The sequence below is a fragment of the Tachysurus fulvidraco genome, chromosome 4 (genome assembly GCF_022655615.1).
Source record: "Tachysurus fulvidraco isolate hzauxx_2018 chromosome 4, HZAU_PFXX_2.0, whole genome shotgun sequence".
NCBI classification, from domain to species: domain Eukaryota; kingdom Metazoa; phylum Chordata; class Actinopteri; order Siluriformes; family Bagridae; genus Tachysurus; species Tachysurus fulvidraco.
The window spans coordinates 32,791,890-32,812,594 of NC_062521.1; the positions used below are offsets into that span (position 1 = coordinate 32,791,890).

At 45.7% G+C, this 20,705-nt stretch overlaps 2 protein-coding genes across 8 annotated transcripts in view; one reads left to right on the forward strand and one right to left on the reverse strand.

The window, feature by feature from the left end:
- The window catches only part of psip1a (PC4 and SFRS1 interacting protein 1a), a 25,637-nt gene extending 13,661 nt beyond the window's left edge, over window positions 1-11,976 (forward strand). For 3 of the 7 annotated variants that reach the window (XM_047812954.1, XM_047812961.1, XM_047812955.1), the window contains 8 exons: window positions 4,634-4,835; window positions 5,704-5,783; window positions 6,022-6,074; window positions 6,312-6,382; window positions 7,217-7,318; window positions 8,922-9,123; window positions 9,257-9,353; window positions 11,522-11,976. In XM_047812954.1, the coding sequence (XP_047668910.1) occupies window positions 4,634-4,835; window positions 5,704-5,783; window positions 6,022-6,074; window positions 6,312-6,382; window positions 7,217-7,318; window positions 8,922-9,123; window positions 9,257-9,353; window positions 11,522-11,606 (892 nt within the window). In that variant the 3' untranslated portion in view covers window positions 11,607-11,976. Of the gene's footprint in view, window positions 1-4,633; window positions 4,836-5,703; window positions 5,784-6,021; window positions 6,075-6,311; window positions 6,383-7,216; window positions 7,319-8,921; window positions 9,124-9,256; window positions 9,354-11,516 lie in introns of all 7 variants that reach the window. The other 4 variants (XM_047812958.1, XM_047812957.1, XM_047812960.1 and 1 more) reach the window with 4 other exon arrangements.
- Window positions 11,977-14,636: 2,660 nt separating this feature from the next.
- snapc3 (small nuclear RNA activating complex, polypeptide 3) overlaps window positions 14,637-20,705 on the reverse strand; it is a 55,220-nt gene continuing 49,151 nt past the window's right edge. Inside the window, 6 exon segments of the mRNA XM_047811877.1 lie at window positions 14,637-14,967; window positions 15,076-15,183; window positions 16,692-16,853; window positions 16,938-17,020; window positions 17,589-17,738; window positions 18,026-18,130. Of these exon segments, the coding sequence (XP_047667833.1) occupies window positions 14,820-14,967; window positions 15,076-15,183; window positions 16,692-16,853; window positions 16,938-17,020; window positions 17,589-17,738; window positions 18,026-18,130 (756 nt within the window). The 3' untranslated portion in view covers window positions 14,637-14,819.

The window sequence follows — 20,705 nt, forward strand, 5'->3', positions numbered from 1 at the left end:
ACTGACACAAGGGTTAGTCTCGTAAGCTGCTATTTTGTCTTGAATGTACTTTATTATGCATAATAAGTAGCTGGTTCGAGGCAGTGCAGTTACGTTCCATGCCATCCGTAGCGAATCTCGTGAGCTCGGATAATAAATGTAAATGAACACAAGTGAAAGTGGCGCTTCTTTACAAAGCAAGTAAATCATACGGATTATCAGACCTGCCGCACCGGTCCTTCTGGGTATAAAAATCCGAGCGGCGGAAACGATCTGACTCGTATCCTACACTCGAGGGCTGCAGTTACGTAGGTGGGCGCGGGCTTGATGATCTGGGCTGCAGGTGTGTTTGGACTCGTGCAGGTGGCTGGAGATGAGGATGTGGAGAGGAGAAGGTGATGGCATGGAGGTGTCTCTAGTGAGGAAGCTATGTATATTTACCTCTGCATGGGGAAGTACGGGGGAGGGGAATATGGAATCAGGGACACGGTGATGGGCGGGATCGGTCGTGCGCACACACAACGGGCAGCACGCAACCGCATACTACACACCACACACCCACACACACACACAGCGCAACACACACAACAGTCAGGTGTAACAGAATCTTGCATCCTTTTGATCCCTGTTATTCATCTCGCTTGCTGTCTGGTTTATGTCATCATTTGTTGCTTTTTAATGGTTCAGTGTCATCTAGAGATTTCTTGTTTTCTAGATAAATGTATTCAAGTTCATTTTATAAGTTACAGCAAATAAGACGTGCGCAGAAACGTGGGGTTCTTTGCTTCAATAAAAGGTATTTTTAAAACGAGGTTGTGTTAAAAAATGACCTGAACTCAAGCTGAGAAATAAAATGCACCAAGACTGAAATATTCCTCTTCTTTCTCTTTAAACACGTTTTGTGACGAATCAGACGACGTTCTGTTTTTAATATATTTAACATGTTGAAGTCGGACTCCTTACCGTCTCTGATAGGGTGCGCCAAGGATATAGTGCCCGATCAAGAATGAAAATGACATTTCCTTCTTCTTCACAAAAAATACACAGTACGAATATAATGATCTCGATCCCGTGTCTATCGCGATACATATCGTTATCGTTTAGCGCCCAGACCTAGTCTGACTGTCAGGTTTAATGTGCAAAAGTTTATATGACTTCATGAAGCAACAGGTCTCTCTTCTTCTCCTTCTCCGTCTTCTCCTTCTCCTCTTCTCTTACTTCCTCGCGGTTCCGTCAGTCTAACCGACTTTCTTTTTATGGGTGGTGGTGGAGGTAACCTTGTATTGCTTGAGAGGATTCCACCGTGGCAATCAGTTCACGTCTTCCCTTCTCACTGCATCTCTTCCTCACTTAGCACCCAGATTTGCTTACAACACTGTTCTGTTGTATGTTGTCTCTTCTGTACAGGTAAGTGCGGACACATGGAGAACAGTGCCCCCTGATTAATGTAGCGATGCTAATGTAGCTAACGGTTATAGCTTAATGGCCACCAGTTAGCTTCATCTGAATTACTGCATGTTTAAAGCACAAGCATTATTATTTATATCATTACAGAATTAAGAGCTCAGTAATAGTAGATAAGTGGATGTAGATGTCTATAGTCAATAAGTAGATGTCTATAGTGCTGATAATATCCAGCATGATGTTTACTATTATATATGATAAATATTTAGGTATACAGACCTGTGATTGGCCCAGTCTGAAAGAGTTGTAACTTTTTTCCTTTTCTTTTCTTTCTTTCTTTTCTTTTCTTTTCTTTTATTCAGGTCTCACCACCAAAAGACTCGGCAGATGCAGTGAAAGCTAAGAGAGTCTGGGAAAAAGAAGGTAACGGAAGGCTTTTATACCTGTCAGTCACAGTCAAGGGGGGTGTGGCCTCAGTCTCAGGGTAGGAGGAGTGGCCTCTGTCTCTTTGTTGAAGGAGGCGTGGCCTTTGTCCCTCTGTTTGAGGAGGCGTGGCCTTTGTCCCTCTGTTGTTGGAGGAGGCGTGGCCTATGTCAGTCCCTCTGTTGGAGGAGGAATGGCCTATGTCCCTCTGTTGTTGGAGGAGGCGTGGCCTATGTCAGTCCCTCTGTTGGAGGAGGCGTGGCCTTTGTCCCTCTATTGTTGGAAGAGGCATAGCCTTTGTCTTCTGTTGGAGGAGGCCTGGCCTATGTCCCTCTGTTGTTGGAGGAGGCGTGGCCTATGTCAGTCCCTCTGTTGGAGGAGGCGTGGCCTTTGTCCCTCTATTGTTGGAAGAGGCATAGCCTTTGTCTTTCTGTTGGATGGAGGCGTGGCTAATGTCTCCCTGTTGTTGGAGGAGGAAGAAGGACTGGCCTGTGTCACCTCTGTTGTGGAGAAGGCGTGTGGCCTATGGTCCCGTCCCTCTGTTGGAGGAGGCGTGGCCTGTGTCCCTCTGGTGTTGGAAGGAGGCATCGCCTTTGTCCCCTTGTTGGCGGAGGACGTGGCCCTCTGTATCAGTTTCACTGTGTCAGACATGACTACTATGTCTTCACTTTAGAGATGTAGGCGTGGCCTCTGTCTCATGTACGAATGTAGGAGGTGTACAGTCAGTTTCTGTGAAAGAGGTGTGCAGTGTGTTTTTTAGTCATAGCCAAGTAGGTGTGGCCTTTGTCATTCTTGGTAAGGGGGCGTGGCCATTGTGCCACAGTCTTATGAAGGAGGCGTGGCCTTTGTGAGCGGACCACTAAAATAAAATGATAAACAATGGAAGTTAAATGTGTAAAGTTAAAATGAAAGTTCTCTGTTTGTTGCAGACTGAAGTTGAGCAGGACTCAGAGGAAGAGGACGGAGCAGTGAGTCACACGTCCAGCCCCATGGGTACATCTCATTATTATATACACACTCTATACTCAACTGGGCTGTAGTACAAATATATCTCTGTGTGTTTAACTTATTATTTATGTGTGTGTGTGTGATGTCTGTTGTGTGTGTGTGTGTGTGTGTGTGTGTATGTGTGTGTGTGTCTCTTTCTCTCTCTCCCTCAGCTGCAGAGACACCAACTCCAAAACGCAGAGGCAGGAAACCCAATGCGGACAAAATTACTTTTGCTGCAGCACCCAAGCCTCACATGGTGTGTGTTGTGGGTGTCTGTGTCTGTGTCTGTGGAGGTGTGAGGTGTGTGTGTGTCTTGTGTGTCGGTTGTGTGTGTTTGTGTGTGTGTGTGGAGTGTCTGTGGTCTGTGTGAGTGTCTGTGTGTGTCTGTGTGTGTCTGTGTGTGGTGTGGTGTGTGGTGTGTGTGTGTGTGGGTGTGTGTGGTGTGTGTGTGTGTGTGTGTGTGTGTGCACGCTTTGAAATGTAACCTCTGGGATCTTCAAAAGAATAAATTTAATTAATAAGGAAATATATGTTACATTTCCTGATGTTTATTATGAATACAAACAGTGGCATTGAAACACTCTCTCTGTCTCTCTCTCTCTCTCTCTCTCTGTCTCTCTCTCTCTCTCTCTCTGTCTCTCTCTGTGGCATTGACTCTCTCTCTCTGTGTGTGGCATTGACTCTCTCTCTCTCTGTGGCATTGACTCTCTCTCTGTGTGGCATTGACTCTCTCTCTCTGTGGCATTGACTCTCTCTCTGTGTGGCATTGACTCTCTCTCTCTCTGTGGCATTGACTCTCTCTCTGTGTGGCATTGACTCTCTCTCTCTCTGTGGCATTGACTCTCTCTGTCTGTGTGTGGCATTGTCTCTCTCTCTCTCTCTGTGTGGCATTGTCTCTCTCTCTGTGTGGCATTGACTCTCTCTCTCTGTGTGGCATTGTCTCTCTCTCTCTCTCTCTGTGTGTGGCATTGTCTCTCTCTCTCTCTCTCTCTCTCTGTGGCATTCTCTCTCTCTCTCTCTCTCTCTCTCTCTCTGTGGCATTGTCTCTCTCTCTTTCTCTCTCTCTCTCTCTGTGTGGCATTGTCTCTCTCTCTCTTTCTCTCTCTCTCTCTCTCTGTGTGGCATTGTCTCTCTCTCTCTCTCTCTCTCTCTCTCTCTCTCTCTCTCTCTCTCTCTCTGTGTGTCTTTGTCTCTCTCTCTCTCTCTCTCTGTGGCATTGTCTCTCTCTCTCTGTGGCATTCTCTCTCTCTCTCTCTCTCTCTGTGGCATTGACTCTCTCTCTCTGTGTGTGGCATTGTCTCTCTCTCTCTCTCTCTCTCTCTCTGTGTGGCATTGTCTCTCTCTCTCTGTGTGGCATTGTCTCTCTCTCTCTCTCTCTCTCTGTGGCATTGTCTCTCTCTCTCTCTCTCTCTCTCTCTGTGTCTTTGTCTCTCTCTCTCTTTCTCTCTCTCTCTCTGTGTGGCATTGTCTCTCTCTCTTTCTCTCTCTCTCTCTCTCTCTGTGGCATTGTCTCTCTCTCTCTCTCTCTCTCTCTCTGTGTGGCATTGTCTCTCTCTCTCTCTCTCTGTGGCATTCTCTCTCTCTCTCTCTGTGGCATTGTCTCTCTCTCTCTCTGTGTGGCATTGTCTCTCTCTCTCTCTCTCTCTCTCTCTCTGTGTGGAATTGTCTCTCTCTCTATGGCATTGACTCTCTCTCTCTGTGTGACATTGACTCTCTGTGTGTGGCATTGTCTCTCTCTCTCTCTCTCTCTCTCTCTCTCTGTGTGTGGCATTGTCTCTCTCTCTCTCTCTATGGCATTGACTCTCTCTCTCTGTGGCATTGACTCTCTCTTTCTCAGTGATGTTGGTGGAGATGTAGAGAAAAGGCGTAAGAGAGCAGCGGAGGATAAGAGCAGGTCCTCAGATGGAGAGGAGGAGAGAAGAACTGAGGGGAAGAAGAAAAAAGAAAAAGACGAGAGTAAAGCAGGGAAGAAAGAGACAGAGGCCAAGAAGAAGCGCAGTGCTAAAGAGGAGAGTTCGTCTGAGTCTGATGAGGACGGGGTAATCACACACACACACACTCAGAAACACACACACACACTCAGAAACACACACACACACTCAGACACACACTCAGACACACACTCAGACACACACTCAGAAACACACACTCAGAAACACACACACACACTCAGAAACACACACACACACACTCAGACACACACTCAGACACACACACACACTCAGAAACACACACACACACACACACACACTCAGAAACACGCACACACACAGAAACACACACACACACACTCAGACACACACACAATCACACACACACACTCAGAGACACACACACACTCAGAAACACACACACACACACACACACACTCAGAAACACACACAGACACACACACACACACACACTCAGAAACACACACACAGACACACACACGCACACTCACTCAGAAACACACACACACTCAGACACACACACACTCACTCAGAAACACACACACACTCAGACACACACCAACACAGACACACACACACACCCAGACACAGACACACACAGACACACACAGACACACACAGACACACACACAGACACACACACAGACACACCCACATACACAGACACACACAGACACACACACACACACACAGACACACACATACACAGACACACACACACACAGACACACACACACACACACAGACACACACACACGCACAGACACACACATACACAGACACACACACAGACACACATACACAGACACACACACACACAGACACACACACATACACAGACACACACACAGACACACATACACAGACACACACACACACACACTGCTGTTAGAGAAGAATAATCAGCATCAGGTCAGTAACAGTGACTTAACAGTTCTTCTCTCTCACACTCCAGCAGAAGAGAAATCGTAAGCGAGCAAAAATAACAACTGACACAGAAAAAGACGGACGACGTAAACCGGAGGAAGTAAACGAGTAAGATGTTTGTGTGTGTGTGTGTGTGTGTGTGTGTGTGTGTGTGTGTGTGTGTGTGTGTGTGTGTGTGTGTGTGTGTTCAGATCTCTGGGGAGTTTTATAAATACTAAAAATGAACATTATAAATAACATTATAGTTTGTTTCCTTTAAATAAAATCTGTTTAATTGTTAGTTATTTAGTGTAATAATGTAAAGACGTTGTTCAGATTATTAACATTTCTCTCGTCCGCACCGCAGGTTGGGAAAAGAGGAAGGGAAGAAAGATGAAAGGAAAGGAGAGAAAAAAAAGGGTGAGCAGAACATGTAGGATATTCAGGACATGGGCTTTGTGTCCAGTGTCTCGTCTGTTTTAAACACTGATGTACAGGTTAATCATCTGGGGGGGAGAAAGACGTGGTGTTTAATGTCTGCCCCCCACCCCCACCCCCCACCCCCCAATAGGAGAAATGTCTGGATTAATTCTAATAGAATAATAAATAAAATTATAATCTGGATTTGTTTGTTAAATCTTTGCTGTTTCTCTACAGAAGTGTCTACAGAGTCACGGCTACAGAGATTACACAGTGACATTAAAATCGCACTGAAGATCAACAACCCGGTGAGGCAGTGATGTTAACACACACACACACACACACACACACACACACACACACACACACACCTCCTCCTCCTCACACACACACACACACCTCCACACACACACACACACACACACCTCCTCCTCACAAACACACACACACCTCCTCACACACACACCTCCTCTCACACACACACACACACACACACACCTTCTCACACCAACACCACACCACCACACCACACCTCCCCTCAACACACACCCACCACACCGTCTCACCACACACACACCACCTCCTCAACACCAACACCTTTCTCACCACTACAACACCTCCTCTCTCACACACACACACACACACCTCCTCTCTCACACACACACACACACCTCCTCACACACACACACACACACACACCTCCTCACACACACACACCTCCACACACACACACACCTCCTCACACACACACATACACACACACACACACACACACAAATATATGCACGTGCACACATACACACACACACACACACACACACACGCGCATGCACACATACACACACACACACGCGCATGCACACACACATCTCCTCACACACACACACACACATATACACACACACACACATACATACACACCTCCTCTCACACACACATACACACACACCTCCTCTCACACACATACACACATACACACGCACCTACTCACACACACATAAACATATACACACACGCACACACACACATACACGCACACAAACACACACATATACACACACACAAACACACACACAAATACACACACAAACACACATATACACACATGTGTGTGTGTGTGTTAATGTCTGGATGTGTTTCAGGATGTGAAGAAGTGTCTGGTGGCTCTGGATGAACTCAGCTCACTGCAGCTCAGCACTCAACACCTGCAGAAACAATGTGAGCTCATCGCCACACTCAAGAAGGTGAGAGAGCACACACACACACACACACACACATATACACACACACACACACACACACATATATACACACACATCATCATTCTTAAGCTGAACTACATCCTTCATATGGGAAAGTGTTAATGTCCTAGTAGTCTTGTGTGATAATCATTAGTTATATTCTGTAACCTCTCAGTGACTCGTGCGAGTGTTTAACACACACACACACACACACACACACACACCAGGTCTCCTTCTCCACACTGAACCAGCAGGAAACAGGAATCATTTGTGCTTTTCATCACAATTCAGGCCTTTGAACCGGAAGCCCCGCCCCCTTTACTAGGAGTGCGCGTCTGACTCGGCTAACAGTACATTTATTTAGGGATACAACAAAAATATTCTTTGTTTAGATTTTTGATGAACAGGGAATAAAGATTTTGAAGTTTATTACATATTTTACAGTTAAAATAAAAAATAATAATAATAATTTCATCAAAGGATCTGTGATGACGTGATAGTTAGGCTTTCATCACTGCATGATAAAAGAGACCTTGAGAGCATCGCTGTAACAGAAGTGTGTGTGTGTCTGTGTGTGATTGTGATTGTGTGTATATGTGAGATTGTGCGTGTGATTCTGTGTGTGTGTGATTCTGTGTGTGTGTGTGTGTGATTGTGATTGTGTGTATATGTGAGATTGTGTGTGTGATTCTGTGTGTGTCTGTGTGTGATTGTGTGTATATGTGAGATTGTGTGTGTGATTCTGTGTGTGTGTGTGTCTGTGTGTGTGTGATTGTGTGTGTGTCTGTGTGTGATTCTGTGTGTGTGTGATTCTGTGTGTGTGTGTGTCTGTGTGTGTCTGTGTCTGTGTGTGTGTCTGTGTGTGTGTGTGTGATTCTGTGTGTGTGTGATTCTGTGTGTGTGTGATTCTGTGTGTGTGTGTGTGTGTGTGTGTGTGTGTGTGTGATTCTGTGTGTGTGTGATTCTGTGTGTGTGTGATTCTGTGTGTGTGTGTGTGTGATTCTGTGTGTGTGTGCAGTAGAGATAACACGCGTGTGACGGTACATTAATCAGTAGACCGTGTTCAGTAGATCCTCAGAGCTGCGTGTTTTTCCTCGGTTCGTCTTTGTAACCGTGGCAACTCGATGGTGTTTAAATGGAAAAGACAAACGTTTGTGTAGCTGAACTTAACACGGTTTATTTACGAGGATCTGACAGGAAGCGTCACGCCGCAGTCTGACTCGGCTACGACTCGCCCTGCCTTCACACGGGAACGATCTTTGGGACGATAACTGTTAACTCTCCTGTTTTGGAGCTGAACTGCTGGTTTCCATGGTTACAGTGTTAACACCAGGATGAAGTGACGTACAAGACAAAAGATGTAGGAAAACCCGAGCCTCGGAAACGTTCCGTCTACAACACGGAGCGTTAAACGTGTTCCTGCTGAAATAAAACAGTTTGTAAACATTACAAAGAGACGTCTGAGAATAAACTCTGTGTTTTGGGCGACAACACGCTAATAAACTGTAGGAATTAGTGTCTCTGTGTGGTGTTAATGATGGCTCCGAGACGTCACCGCTGTCTGGCTCGCGTCTGACACGGTTGTCATGGAAACATGTCTGTGCAGATCCGCAGGTTCAAGGCGAGTCAGGACGTGATGGACAAAGCCACCATGCTGTATAATAAATATAAGACAATGTTCCTGGTGGGTGAAGGAGAGACGCTGATCAGTCAGGTGATCAATAAATCTCTGGCTGAGCAGCGGCAGTACGAGGACACCAAGAAGGGGGCGCTAAAGAGAGCCGAGCAGACCAAAGAACCTGGTGCAGGTGAGGAGACCCTCATCACATCACCTACACATCATCACATCATAGTACACTGTTCACACAAGTGTGTGTGTGTGTGTGTGTGTGTGTGTGTGTGTGTGTGTGTGTGTGTGTGTGTGTGTGTGTGTGTGTGTAGATAACAGGGCTGTGAATGGAGACTCAAGCCCTGAAATGAAATCCACTGAGACCGAGAGAGAAAGGATGGAGGAAACTGCAGCATCAGAGCAGAACAGGTGAAAATTTCACTCACTTTAAAACACACACCACACACACACACCACACACTCACACACACACCACACACACACACACACACTGTCTGTCCTGTGTGTCGACTGATACAGTTTATCAGGCTGACTGATGTTAAGCTTTCATTACAGATCAGAATGTGATCATGTTGAGTAAGACCCCCACTAGACCCCCACTAGAGGGCGCTGCTCACCTACTGGACACACTGTAGGTGTGAGGGATAAAACAGGACACAATATTATTACTTCACCTTCAAATTACTCAGAAATCTCTAACAAAATCAAGTGCAGGTTCATAATAATGTGCTCCTTCTCATAGGGTTTCCATAGCAACGTGTCCATCACTCCTACACCACACCACCCTACATCACATCACACCACCCTACATCACATCACACCACCCTACACCACACCACCCTACTTCACACCACCCTACATCACATCACACCACACCACCCTACATAACACCACACCACCCTACATCAGACCACCCTACATCACACCACACCACCCTACTTCACACCACCCTACATCACACCACACCACCCTACATCACACCACACCACCCTACTTCACACCACACCACCCTACATCACACCACACCACCCTACACCACACCACCCTACATCACACCACACCACCCTACACCACACCACCCTACATCACACCACACCACCCTACACCACACCACCCTACATCACACCACACCACCCTACACCACACCACCCTACATCAGACCACCCTACATCACACCACACCACCCTACATCACACCACACCACCCTACATCAGACCACCCTACATCACACCACACCACCCCACCCTACTTCACACCACCCTACATCACACCACACCACCCTACTCCACACCACCCTACAGCACACCACCCTACATTACAGCACACCACCCTACATTACAGCACACCACCCTACATCACAGCACACCACCCTACATCACAGCACACCACCCTACATCACACCACACCACCCTACATCACACCACACCACACCACCCTACATCACAACACACCACACCACCCTACATCACACCACCCTACATCACATCACACCACACCACCCTACATCACACCACCCTACATCACATCACACCACACCAACCTACATCACACCACTTTACACCACCCTACATCACATCACACCACCCTACACCACACCACCCTACATCACATCACACCACACCACCCTACATCACACCACACCAACCTACATCACACCACTTTACACCACCTTACATCACACCACACCACTCTACACCACACCACCCTACATCACACAACCCACCCTACACCACACCACCCTACATCACATCACCCTATATCACACCACCCTGCATCACTCCACACCACCCTACACCACTTTACACCACCCTACATCACACCACACCACCCTACATCACATCACCCTATATCACACCACCCTGCATCACTCCACACCACCCTGCATCACTCCACACCACCCTACATCACACCACTTTACACCACCCTACATCACACCACACCACCCTACATCACACCACACCACCCTACATCACACCACTTTACACCACCCTTCATCACATCACACCAGCCTGCATCACACCACCCTGTATCACACCACACCACCCTACATCACACCACTTTACACCACCCTTCATCACATCACACCACCCTACATCACACCACCCTACATCACATCACATCACCCTACATCGCATCACCCCACATCACACCACCCTACATCACACCACACCACCCTACATCACACCACCCTACATCACATCACATCACCCTACATCGCATCACCCCACATCACACCACCCTACATCACACCACACCACCCTACATCACACCACCCTACATCACATCACACCACCCTACATCACGTCACACCACCCTACATCACACCACACCACCCTACATCACACCACACCACCCTACACCACACCACACCACCCTACACCACACCACACCACCCTACATCACACCATCCTACATCACACCAACCATCTAACACCAGCCTACTAACACCAAAGTGATTTAGTGCTGTATACTGACTGTTAACCTTCATCAAGCAAGACAACTTTGTGTGTGTGTGTGTGTGTGTGTGTGTGTGTGTGTGTGTGTGTGTGTGTGTGTGTGTGTGTGTGTGCAGTGTAGTGAATCCAGCAGAAGAATCAGCCTGACGATGACTATCAAGGTGATGAAGATGATGCACCACTGGTGTGAGAGCGTGCGCATGTGAGCGCGGGCGCGTGTGTGAGACAGCGTGTGTGTGTGTGAGAGCGTATGTGTGTGTGAGAGCGTGTGTGTGTGTATCATCAGCACTAAGTGGCCTTTACACTCTTACACTCTTGGCCTTATTAGGACTCGAGACTTTTCCCTGTTTATTCTCTTTAGAATTCCGGATTTTTGCCGTTGTTTCAGATTCTGATGTTTTTAGTGTTTTAGCTCCTGATTCACTTTATAACAGTGTTAGAGTTTCTAACCATCATCACTCTGATGGGACCCACTGCTGTTTGTGTTTCAGCATCTACAGAAATCTCTTTAGCTGCTATAGGAACGCTTACACACACACACACACACACACACATACACATATATACACACACACAAACATAAATACACACATACACACACACACATATACACACACATAAATACACACATACACACACATATACACATATACACACACACTCTCACACACACAAACACACACATATACACACACATACATACACATATACACACACACACACACACACATACATACACATATATACACACACACACATATACACACACATACACACACATATACACACACACACACACACACACACACACACACATACATACACACACACACACACACACATACATACACATATACACAAACATACATACACATATACACACACACACACATATACACACACATATATACACACACACACATACATACGCATATACACACACACACATATACACACACACATACATACACATATACTGTACACACACACACATACACACACACAGAAGTAAAGAATCACAGTGGTTTAGTGTTCCTCTGCCTCTTCCTGTTAGGGGACGCTAGTTTGGTTATACTGTGTGTGTGTGTGTGTGTGAGAGTGTGTGTGTGTGTGTCTTTTCTGTATGAATATAGGGGTTTATTTTTTATACAGAACTACTTTTTTTCCTTCTCTTGTGTGTCTGTGTGTCTTAAAGCCTCTCATGGCTTCGGTGTAAATAAGAGAACTGTATTTTTTTGTCTGTTGTAAAACTTTAAGGCCTTAAATAAAATCCCGTTGTTTCAGCTGCACTGTCTCTCCTTTATCTCCTTTATTTACTACAGAGATGCATCAAAAACATCATAAACATAATTAACACACGGTACAAACAAGAAGAGCCGCACAATTACTACAGAAATGTTCAGTGTTCGTTCGCCAGCTGCTGGATTCCGATTGGTCAGAAGACGCTGCTTGTGTTTTCAATCACAGGTTTATTTTCATGCGCTCGTCATTCTAACAGGTTCAGGTTGCTATAGCGACAGCCCGTTCGCAGCGACCCGTACAGCAGACGCTCTGCCGACGGAGTTTACTTACACAAATAAACATTTCCTTACTTTATTTTAAACACGATTCTAAGACTCAACACTTTGATAAGATCTGCTCCAGCTCGCTTTACACAACTCCCTGAGATGATCTGAGGAAGAAACCTTGAGAGGAACCAGACTCAGAAATGAACCTCATCCTCATTTAGAGACACTGGACAGGAAATAATGTAAATAATGTCACTTCTACAACCGTTTATAGTCCAGTGGATTTGTGTGACCAGGAGCTCCTGAGGAACTAACAGGTCCGAGTCGTGTCTGAGTTCATTACAGACTTGACTCAGATGTTCACTGATGAAAGACTTGAGCACAAAGATGACCAACACAACATTGGTTCAAGAAGGTATGATAGTCTCCAGATGGCCCATACACAACAATCCCATGAGTCGCTAGCTGACCATGCAGATCCATGAGACTCCAACTAGGAGCAGGCCTGAAGTAGGTCCAGGAGAAGAAGAGATCAGACTAGAGCCATAAGGACGTATCAAAACAAACTGAAACGGATCGTGTACCGACGAAGACCCTTCATGAGAGCTGCCAGTCCCCTCAGTAGTGTGTCCTACCAAATTCAGTCCAAGTTCAGACAGTTTAACACTCAAAAATCCAGAGAAACCCTGAGAACTTCATTATGGGACCTCCAGGCCTCCTTGGAAGCACAACCAGAAAATGACAGCACAAGTACAGATGGGCAGCTAGGAACAGCTCCTTCTCTCCAAAACTCTCGTTTGGACTGAGGACACCAAGATGGAGATGCAAAATACAAACAAAAAATACCACCTCAAACATCTGATCTCTGAAGGGCTGAAGACAGGACACGAGGGACGTCAAAGAAACCACGACGAACTCCACTTTGTACCAGAATATTCTGGTGATGGATGACTCCACCTGTCTAGCAGCTTAATCCAGGCTGAAACTGAAGAACATCTTGAGCACACCAGAAAATCTACATCTGAAGGAAGGACTTAACCTGACGAACACGAAGGTGCTGAGGTGAACCGGTCAAAGTCCAGACCTCGACCCCCCGTGAGGGATCATGAGAGAGCTGAGCAGAAACAAAAAGCCCTCAAACATCACAGAAGAGCAGGGCAGAATTTCTCCAAACAGCACCAGAGGCTGATGATAAACTCCTCCATCTTATTGTCGCTGAAGGTGATGCTGCATTGAACAAATTGAATTCCTCCAGGGTCGGGGGTTCGATTCCCGCCTCCGCCTTGTGTGTGTGGAGTTTCCATGTTCTCCCCGTGCCTCGGGGGTTTCCTCCCCCGGTCCAAAGACATGCATGGTAGGTTGATTGGCATCTCTGGAAAATTGTCCGTAGTGTGAGTGAATGAGTGTGTGTGTGTGCCCTGTGATGGGTTGGCACTCCGTCCAGGGTGTATCCTGCCTCGATGCCCGATGACGCCTGAGATAGGCACAGGCTCCCCGTGACCCGAGAACTTCGGATAAGCGGTAGAAGATGAATGAATGAATGTTTATCATCACCTGATGTTATGTGATGTTTCTACCATACAATTATTCTTCAAACCCTGATACATAAAAACTGACGAGGAGCAGAAGGAGGGGGTACTTTCAAAAATCCCCACCTCGTTATCGGACACCTGATGGAGCACGGAATAAAAACAAACACGATACACAGGAGTCACACAACACACCGACTCGTCATACACAAACTTCACTTTATTTGAACAACAACATGTTGTTTACAGCTTCAGTGTTTACGTTCAAATAAATGTCTAAAGTTCAACATCCATAAATAATTTCACACTGTGATCATTTACAAGTAAACATTTATACAGAAAAAGGAGTGTGTGTGTGTGTGTGTGTGTGTGTGGAGCGTTCTCAGTTAAACGCTCCGGGGTCGACGTAAGCGTAGGCCTTGAAGTCTCCCAGCTTGTTGCCGCGCTGGTCGTAGTGCAGCAGACGGAAACACTGATCACAGTACAGACACGGGTCTGATGGAGCGACAGCGTCGTTCGTCGTTATCCACCTGAGGGACACGTTAAACACCAAAAGCTAACAATGTCCCAGATCTAAGATTATATTGTAGTGTGTGTGTGTGTGTGTGTGTGTGTGTGTGTGTAGTTGAAAGTCTCACCTGCTGATGTACAGGTGACACACGCAGCATTTCCGAGTCACGACCCTGTGCTTGTGTGACAGCAGTGGATATAACTTCCTGTCTAAGCAGTCGTCCCTATGGACCAGCCTGATATACACACACGCACGCGCACACACACGCACACACGCGCACGCACACACGAGATAATTGAACATCAGAGTGATCGGCTGCTATAATAATAATAATAATAATAATAATAATAATAATAATAATAATAATGTTATAAAAACACATAAGGCTGTATGTGATTTTTACATAGACTCCATCACACAGTTACTGCAACATCTACACAACACACACCTTATCTACACAACACACACCTTATCTACACAACATCTACACAACACACCTTATCTACACAACATCTACACAACACACCTTATCTACACAACATCTACACAACACACACCTTATCTACACAACATCTACACAACACACACCTTATCTACACAACACACACCTTATCTACACAACACACACCTTATCTACACAACATCTACACAACACACACCTTATCTACACAACACACACCTTATCTACACAACACACACCTTATCTACACAACATCTACACAACACACACCTTATCTACACAACATCTACACAACACACACCTTATCTACACAACACACACCTTATCTACACAACATCTACAAAACACACACCTTATCTATACAAAACACCTTATCTACACATCTACACAACACACACCTTATCTACACATCTACACAACACACACCTTATCTACACAACATCTACACAACACACACCTTATCTACACAACATCCCTTATCTACACAACATCTACACAACACACACCTTATCTACACAACATCTACACAACACACACCTTATCTACACAACACACACCTTATTTACACAGCTACAAAACACACACTTTATCTATACAACATCTACACAACACACACACCTTATATACACAACACACACCTTATCTATACAACACACCTTATCTACACAACATCTACAAAACACACACACCTTATATACACAACACACACCTTATCTACACAACACACACCTTATCTACACAACTACAACACACACACACCTTATCTACACAACACACCTTATCTACACATCTACACAACACACACACACCATATCTACAACACACACCTTATCTACACAATACACACACACACCTTATCTACACAATACACACACACACCTTATCTACACAACATCTACGAAACACACCTTATCTACACCACACACCTTATCTACAAAACACACACACACAACATCTACACACACACACACCCCTTATCTACACATCTACAACACACACACCTTATCTACACAATACACACACCTTATCTACAAAACACACACTATATGTACACAACATCTACACACACACACACCTTATGTACACACACCCTCTATACCCTCTCACCCCCTCTACACACCCACACACAGTAACTACATAAACAACAGCATTTCCCAGGTTCCTGTGAAGCCCCTAATTGATCATTTCCAGGATTGTTAATGGAGAATTATCACTCGTTAAATGTGTCATTAACACTGGATATTTGCGGCCGTTGCTGTGTGAGTGAGTGAGAGGACAGAGACCTGACGTCTGTGAGGATGAGGACATGTTCACAGTCTCCCTGATGGCAGTACAGATACGGATATCCCACCTTCACCCTCAGGTCATTGAACGTCGTCTCCTCCATGTTCGCCGTTTTAAACTCAGGGAATTCTCGCCGGGATTTGGCCCAATCACGTGTCACCCTGCAACACAGCGACACCATCAACACACGCTCACGTCTACACCGCGGCCCTCACGGCCATCAGGAATGACGTAAAGGCTCTTACTCGCTGATGTCGCGACACTCCGGGAAGCGCATGTCGTTGTAGAAAATTCCCTCGAAGTAGAAGAAGGCAGATTTGTAGTGATCCTGAAAACAAGGAAGAACTGTTTTAATTCTGACTTCAGGGTTCACAACTAAACACCTACTGAATCCTAGACCAGTCACTTGTGTATACGAGTCACTATACGAGTCACTATACGAGTCATTGAATCAATGGATCATGGATTGAATCAATCCTATATGAGTCACTTGTGGGCTCTAATGCTACTGAATCAATCCTGTATGAGTGTGTGTGTATGGGTGTGTCTGTGTGTGTGTGTCTGTGTGTGTGTATGTATGTGTGTGTCTGTGTGTGTGTGTGTGTCTCTGTGTGTGTGTGTGTCTCTGTGTGTCTCTGCGTGTGTCTGTGCGCGTGTGTGTGTGTGTCTCTGTGTGTGTCTGTGCGTGAGTGTGTATACGTGTGTGTGTGTCAGTGTGTGTGTGTCTGTGCGTGTGTGTCTGTGCGTGCGTGTGTATACGTGTGTGTGTATACGCGTGTGTGTGTCTGTGCGTGCGTGTGTGTGTATATGTGTGTGTGTGTATATGTGTGTGTGTGTCTACGTGTGTGTGTGTCTACGTGTGTGTGTGTCTACGTGTGTGTCTGTGTGTGTGTGACCTTGCTGATGAATTGTGGCACCATATCAGGTGTGTTACTGAACTCTCCGAACACTTGCAGGTCGCTCACACAGCAGATGGAGTCTCTGAGCTCAGTGAGATTCTGCGAGCCCAGAATATGCAGCGTCTGATACGCCCTCACATGTTTAAACTAACACACACACACACACACACACACACACACACACACATACACAGAGAGAGAAACTTTTCAATGTTCTTCAGTTGTATTACGAACATTAAACATTATATTATTATTAACTCTCATGCTTTCTTTCTCTTCCAAACAACAGAACAGTTAGTTAAGTGAAAACCCTCTGAACCTTAACCTTTATTTATATTTGTCTCTGTTTAATCCAGTGTGCATTTTGTATTGTGTTATAAGCTTTGTTTTTATAAAGTTATTATTTTGTTTATTTGGTCACTCTCGTGTCTCACTCGCTTAAACAGGATAGGATAGATGACGTTGAAGGTGAGGACGATTTCGCCCTCAGGAACGATGTCTGTGGCGTCTTCAGTTCTCCTGCCCAGCGTGAGCATTTCCTACAACATAGGACAGACATTTTAAACCCTCACGCAGGGAATAAACTAGTGATGTGTGCCGTTATATTGATTGACTGGCAAAAGGGTGCCAAAACTTTGTGCAGTAAAGTGACGTGTGTTTTCAGTGAAGGCGGTGAATAGATTTAATTATTATTTTATTTTAGGCCTAAAAAACTTCGAACATCAACAAAACATGTTAGGAGCTGCAGTTCCTCTGTTCGACCACTGTGTGTCACTAAAGTGCAGCATGTTATAATACTACTGAAAATATCTTATGGAATTTCATACATTTAGTTTTAAATTACAAATAAACTTAAAATAAAAGTTTAGAGTTCTTTTACAGTGTGGAAGAAAAAAGCAAAAAAGTTAGAGCGAAAAGGAAAAGATCAATATTAACAGTGATTTAAAATAATAATGATTGCATAAATATTTAATTGATTTAAAAAGGATTTTTTTACACAGTCACTTTAACTCGGGGACACGACACTTTAACTCGGGGAAACGACACTTTAACTCGGGGAAACGACACTTTAACTCGGGGAAACGACACTTTAACCCGGGGAAAAGTGAAACGACACTTTAACTCTGGGGCCAACACTTTAACTCGGGGGACCGACACTTTAACTCGAGGGAACGACACTTTAACTCGGAGACCGACACTTTAACTCGGGGAAACGACACTTTAACTCGGGGGACCGACACTTTAACTCGGTGAAACGACACTTTAACTCGGGGAAACGACACTTTAACTCGGGGAAACGACACTTTAACCCGGGGAAACGACACTTTAACCCGGGGAAACGACACTTTAACTCGGGGAAACGACACTTTAACTCGGGGAAACGACACTTTAACTCGGGGAAACGACACTTTAACTCGGGGAAACGACACTTTAACTCGGGGAAACGACACTTTAACCCGGGGAAACGACACTTTAACTCGGGGAAACGACACTTTAACTCGGGGAAACGACACTTTAACTCGGGGAAACGACACTTTAACTCGGGGAAACGACACTTTAACTCGGGGAAACGACACTTTAACTCGAGGAAACGACACTTTAACTCGAGGAAACGACACTTTAACTCGGGGAAACGACACTTTAACTCGGGGAAACGACACTTTAACTCGGGGAAACGACACTTTAACTCGGGGAAACGACACTTTAACTCGGGGAAACGACACTTTAACTCGGGGAAACGACACTTTAACTCGGGGAAACGACACTTTAACCCGGGGAAACGACACTTTAACCCGGGGAAACGACACTTTAACTCGGGGAAACGTGAAACGACACTAACTCTGGGGCCGACACTTTAACTCGAGGGACCGACACTTTAACTCGGGGAAACGACACTTTAACCCGGGGAAAAGTGAAACGACACTTTAACTCTGGGAAACGTGAAACGACACTTTAACTCTGGGAAACGACACTTTAACCAGGGGAAAAGTGAAACGACACTTTAACTCTGGGGCCAACACTTTAACTCGGGGGACCGACACTTTAACTCGGGGAAACGTGAAACGACACTTTAACTCGGGGAAACGACACTTTAACTCGGGGGACCGACACTTTAACTCGGGGAAACGACACTTTAACTCGGGGAAACGACACTTTAACTCGGGGAAACGACACTTTAACTCGGGGAAACGACACTTTAACTCGGGGAAACGACACTTTAACTCGGGGAAACGACACTTTAACCCGGGGAAAAGTGAAACGACACTTTAACTCTGGGAAACGTGAAACGACACTTTAACTCTGGGAAACGTGAAACGACACTTTAACTCTGGGGCCGACACTTTAACTCGAGGGACCGACACTTTAACTCGGGGACCGACACTTTAACTCGGGGAAACGACACTTTAACCCGGGGAAAAGTGAAACGACACTTTAACTCTGGGAAACGACACTTTAACCCGGGGAAAAGTGAAACGACACTTTAACTCTGGGAAACGTGAAACGACACTTTAACTCTGGGGCCAACACTTTAACTCGGGGGACCGACACTTTAACTCGGGGAAACGACACTTTAACTCGGGGAAACGACACTTTAACTCGGGGAAACGACACTTTAACTCGGGGAAACGACACTTTAACACTGGGAAACGTGAAACGACACTTTAACTCTGGGGCCGACACTTTAACTCGGGGACCGACACTTTAACCCGGGGAAACGTCACTTTAACCCGGGGAAACGTCACTTTAACCCGGGGAAACGTCACTTTAACCCGGGGAAACGACACTTTAACCCGGGGAAACGACACTTTAACCCGGGGAAACGACACTTTAACCCGGGGAAACGACACTTTAACCCGGGGAAACGACACTTTAACCCGGGGAAACGACACTTTAACCCGGGGAAACACACTTTAACTCCCGGGGAAACGACACTTTAACCCGGGAAAACGACACTTTAACCCGGGGGAACGACACTTTAAACCCGGGACACGACACTTTACCTCGGGGACCGACACTTTAACAACTCGGGGAAACGACACTTAAAACCCTCGGGGAACAACACTTAACTCGGGGGAACGACACTTTAATAACTCGGGGAAACGACACTTTAAC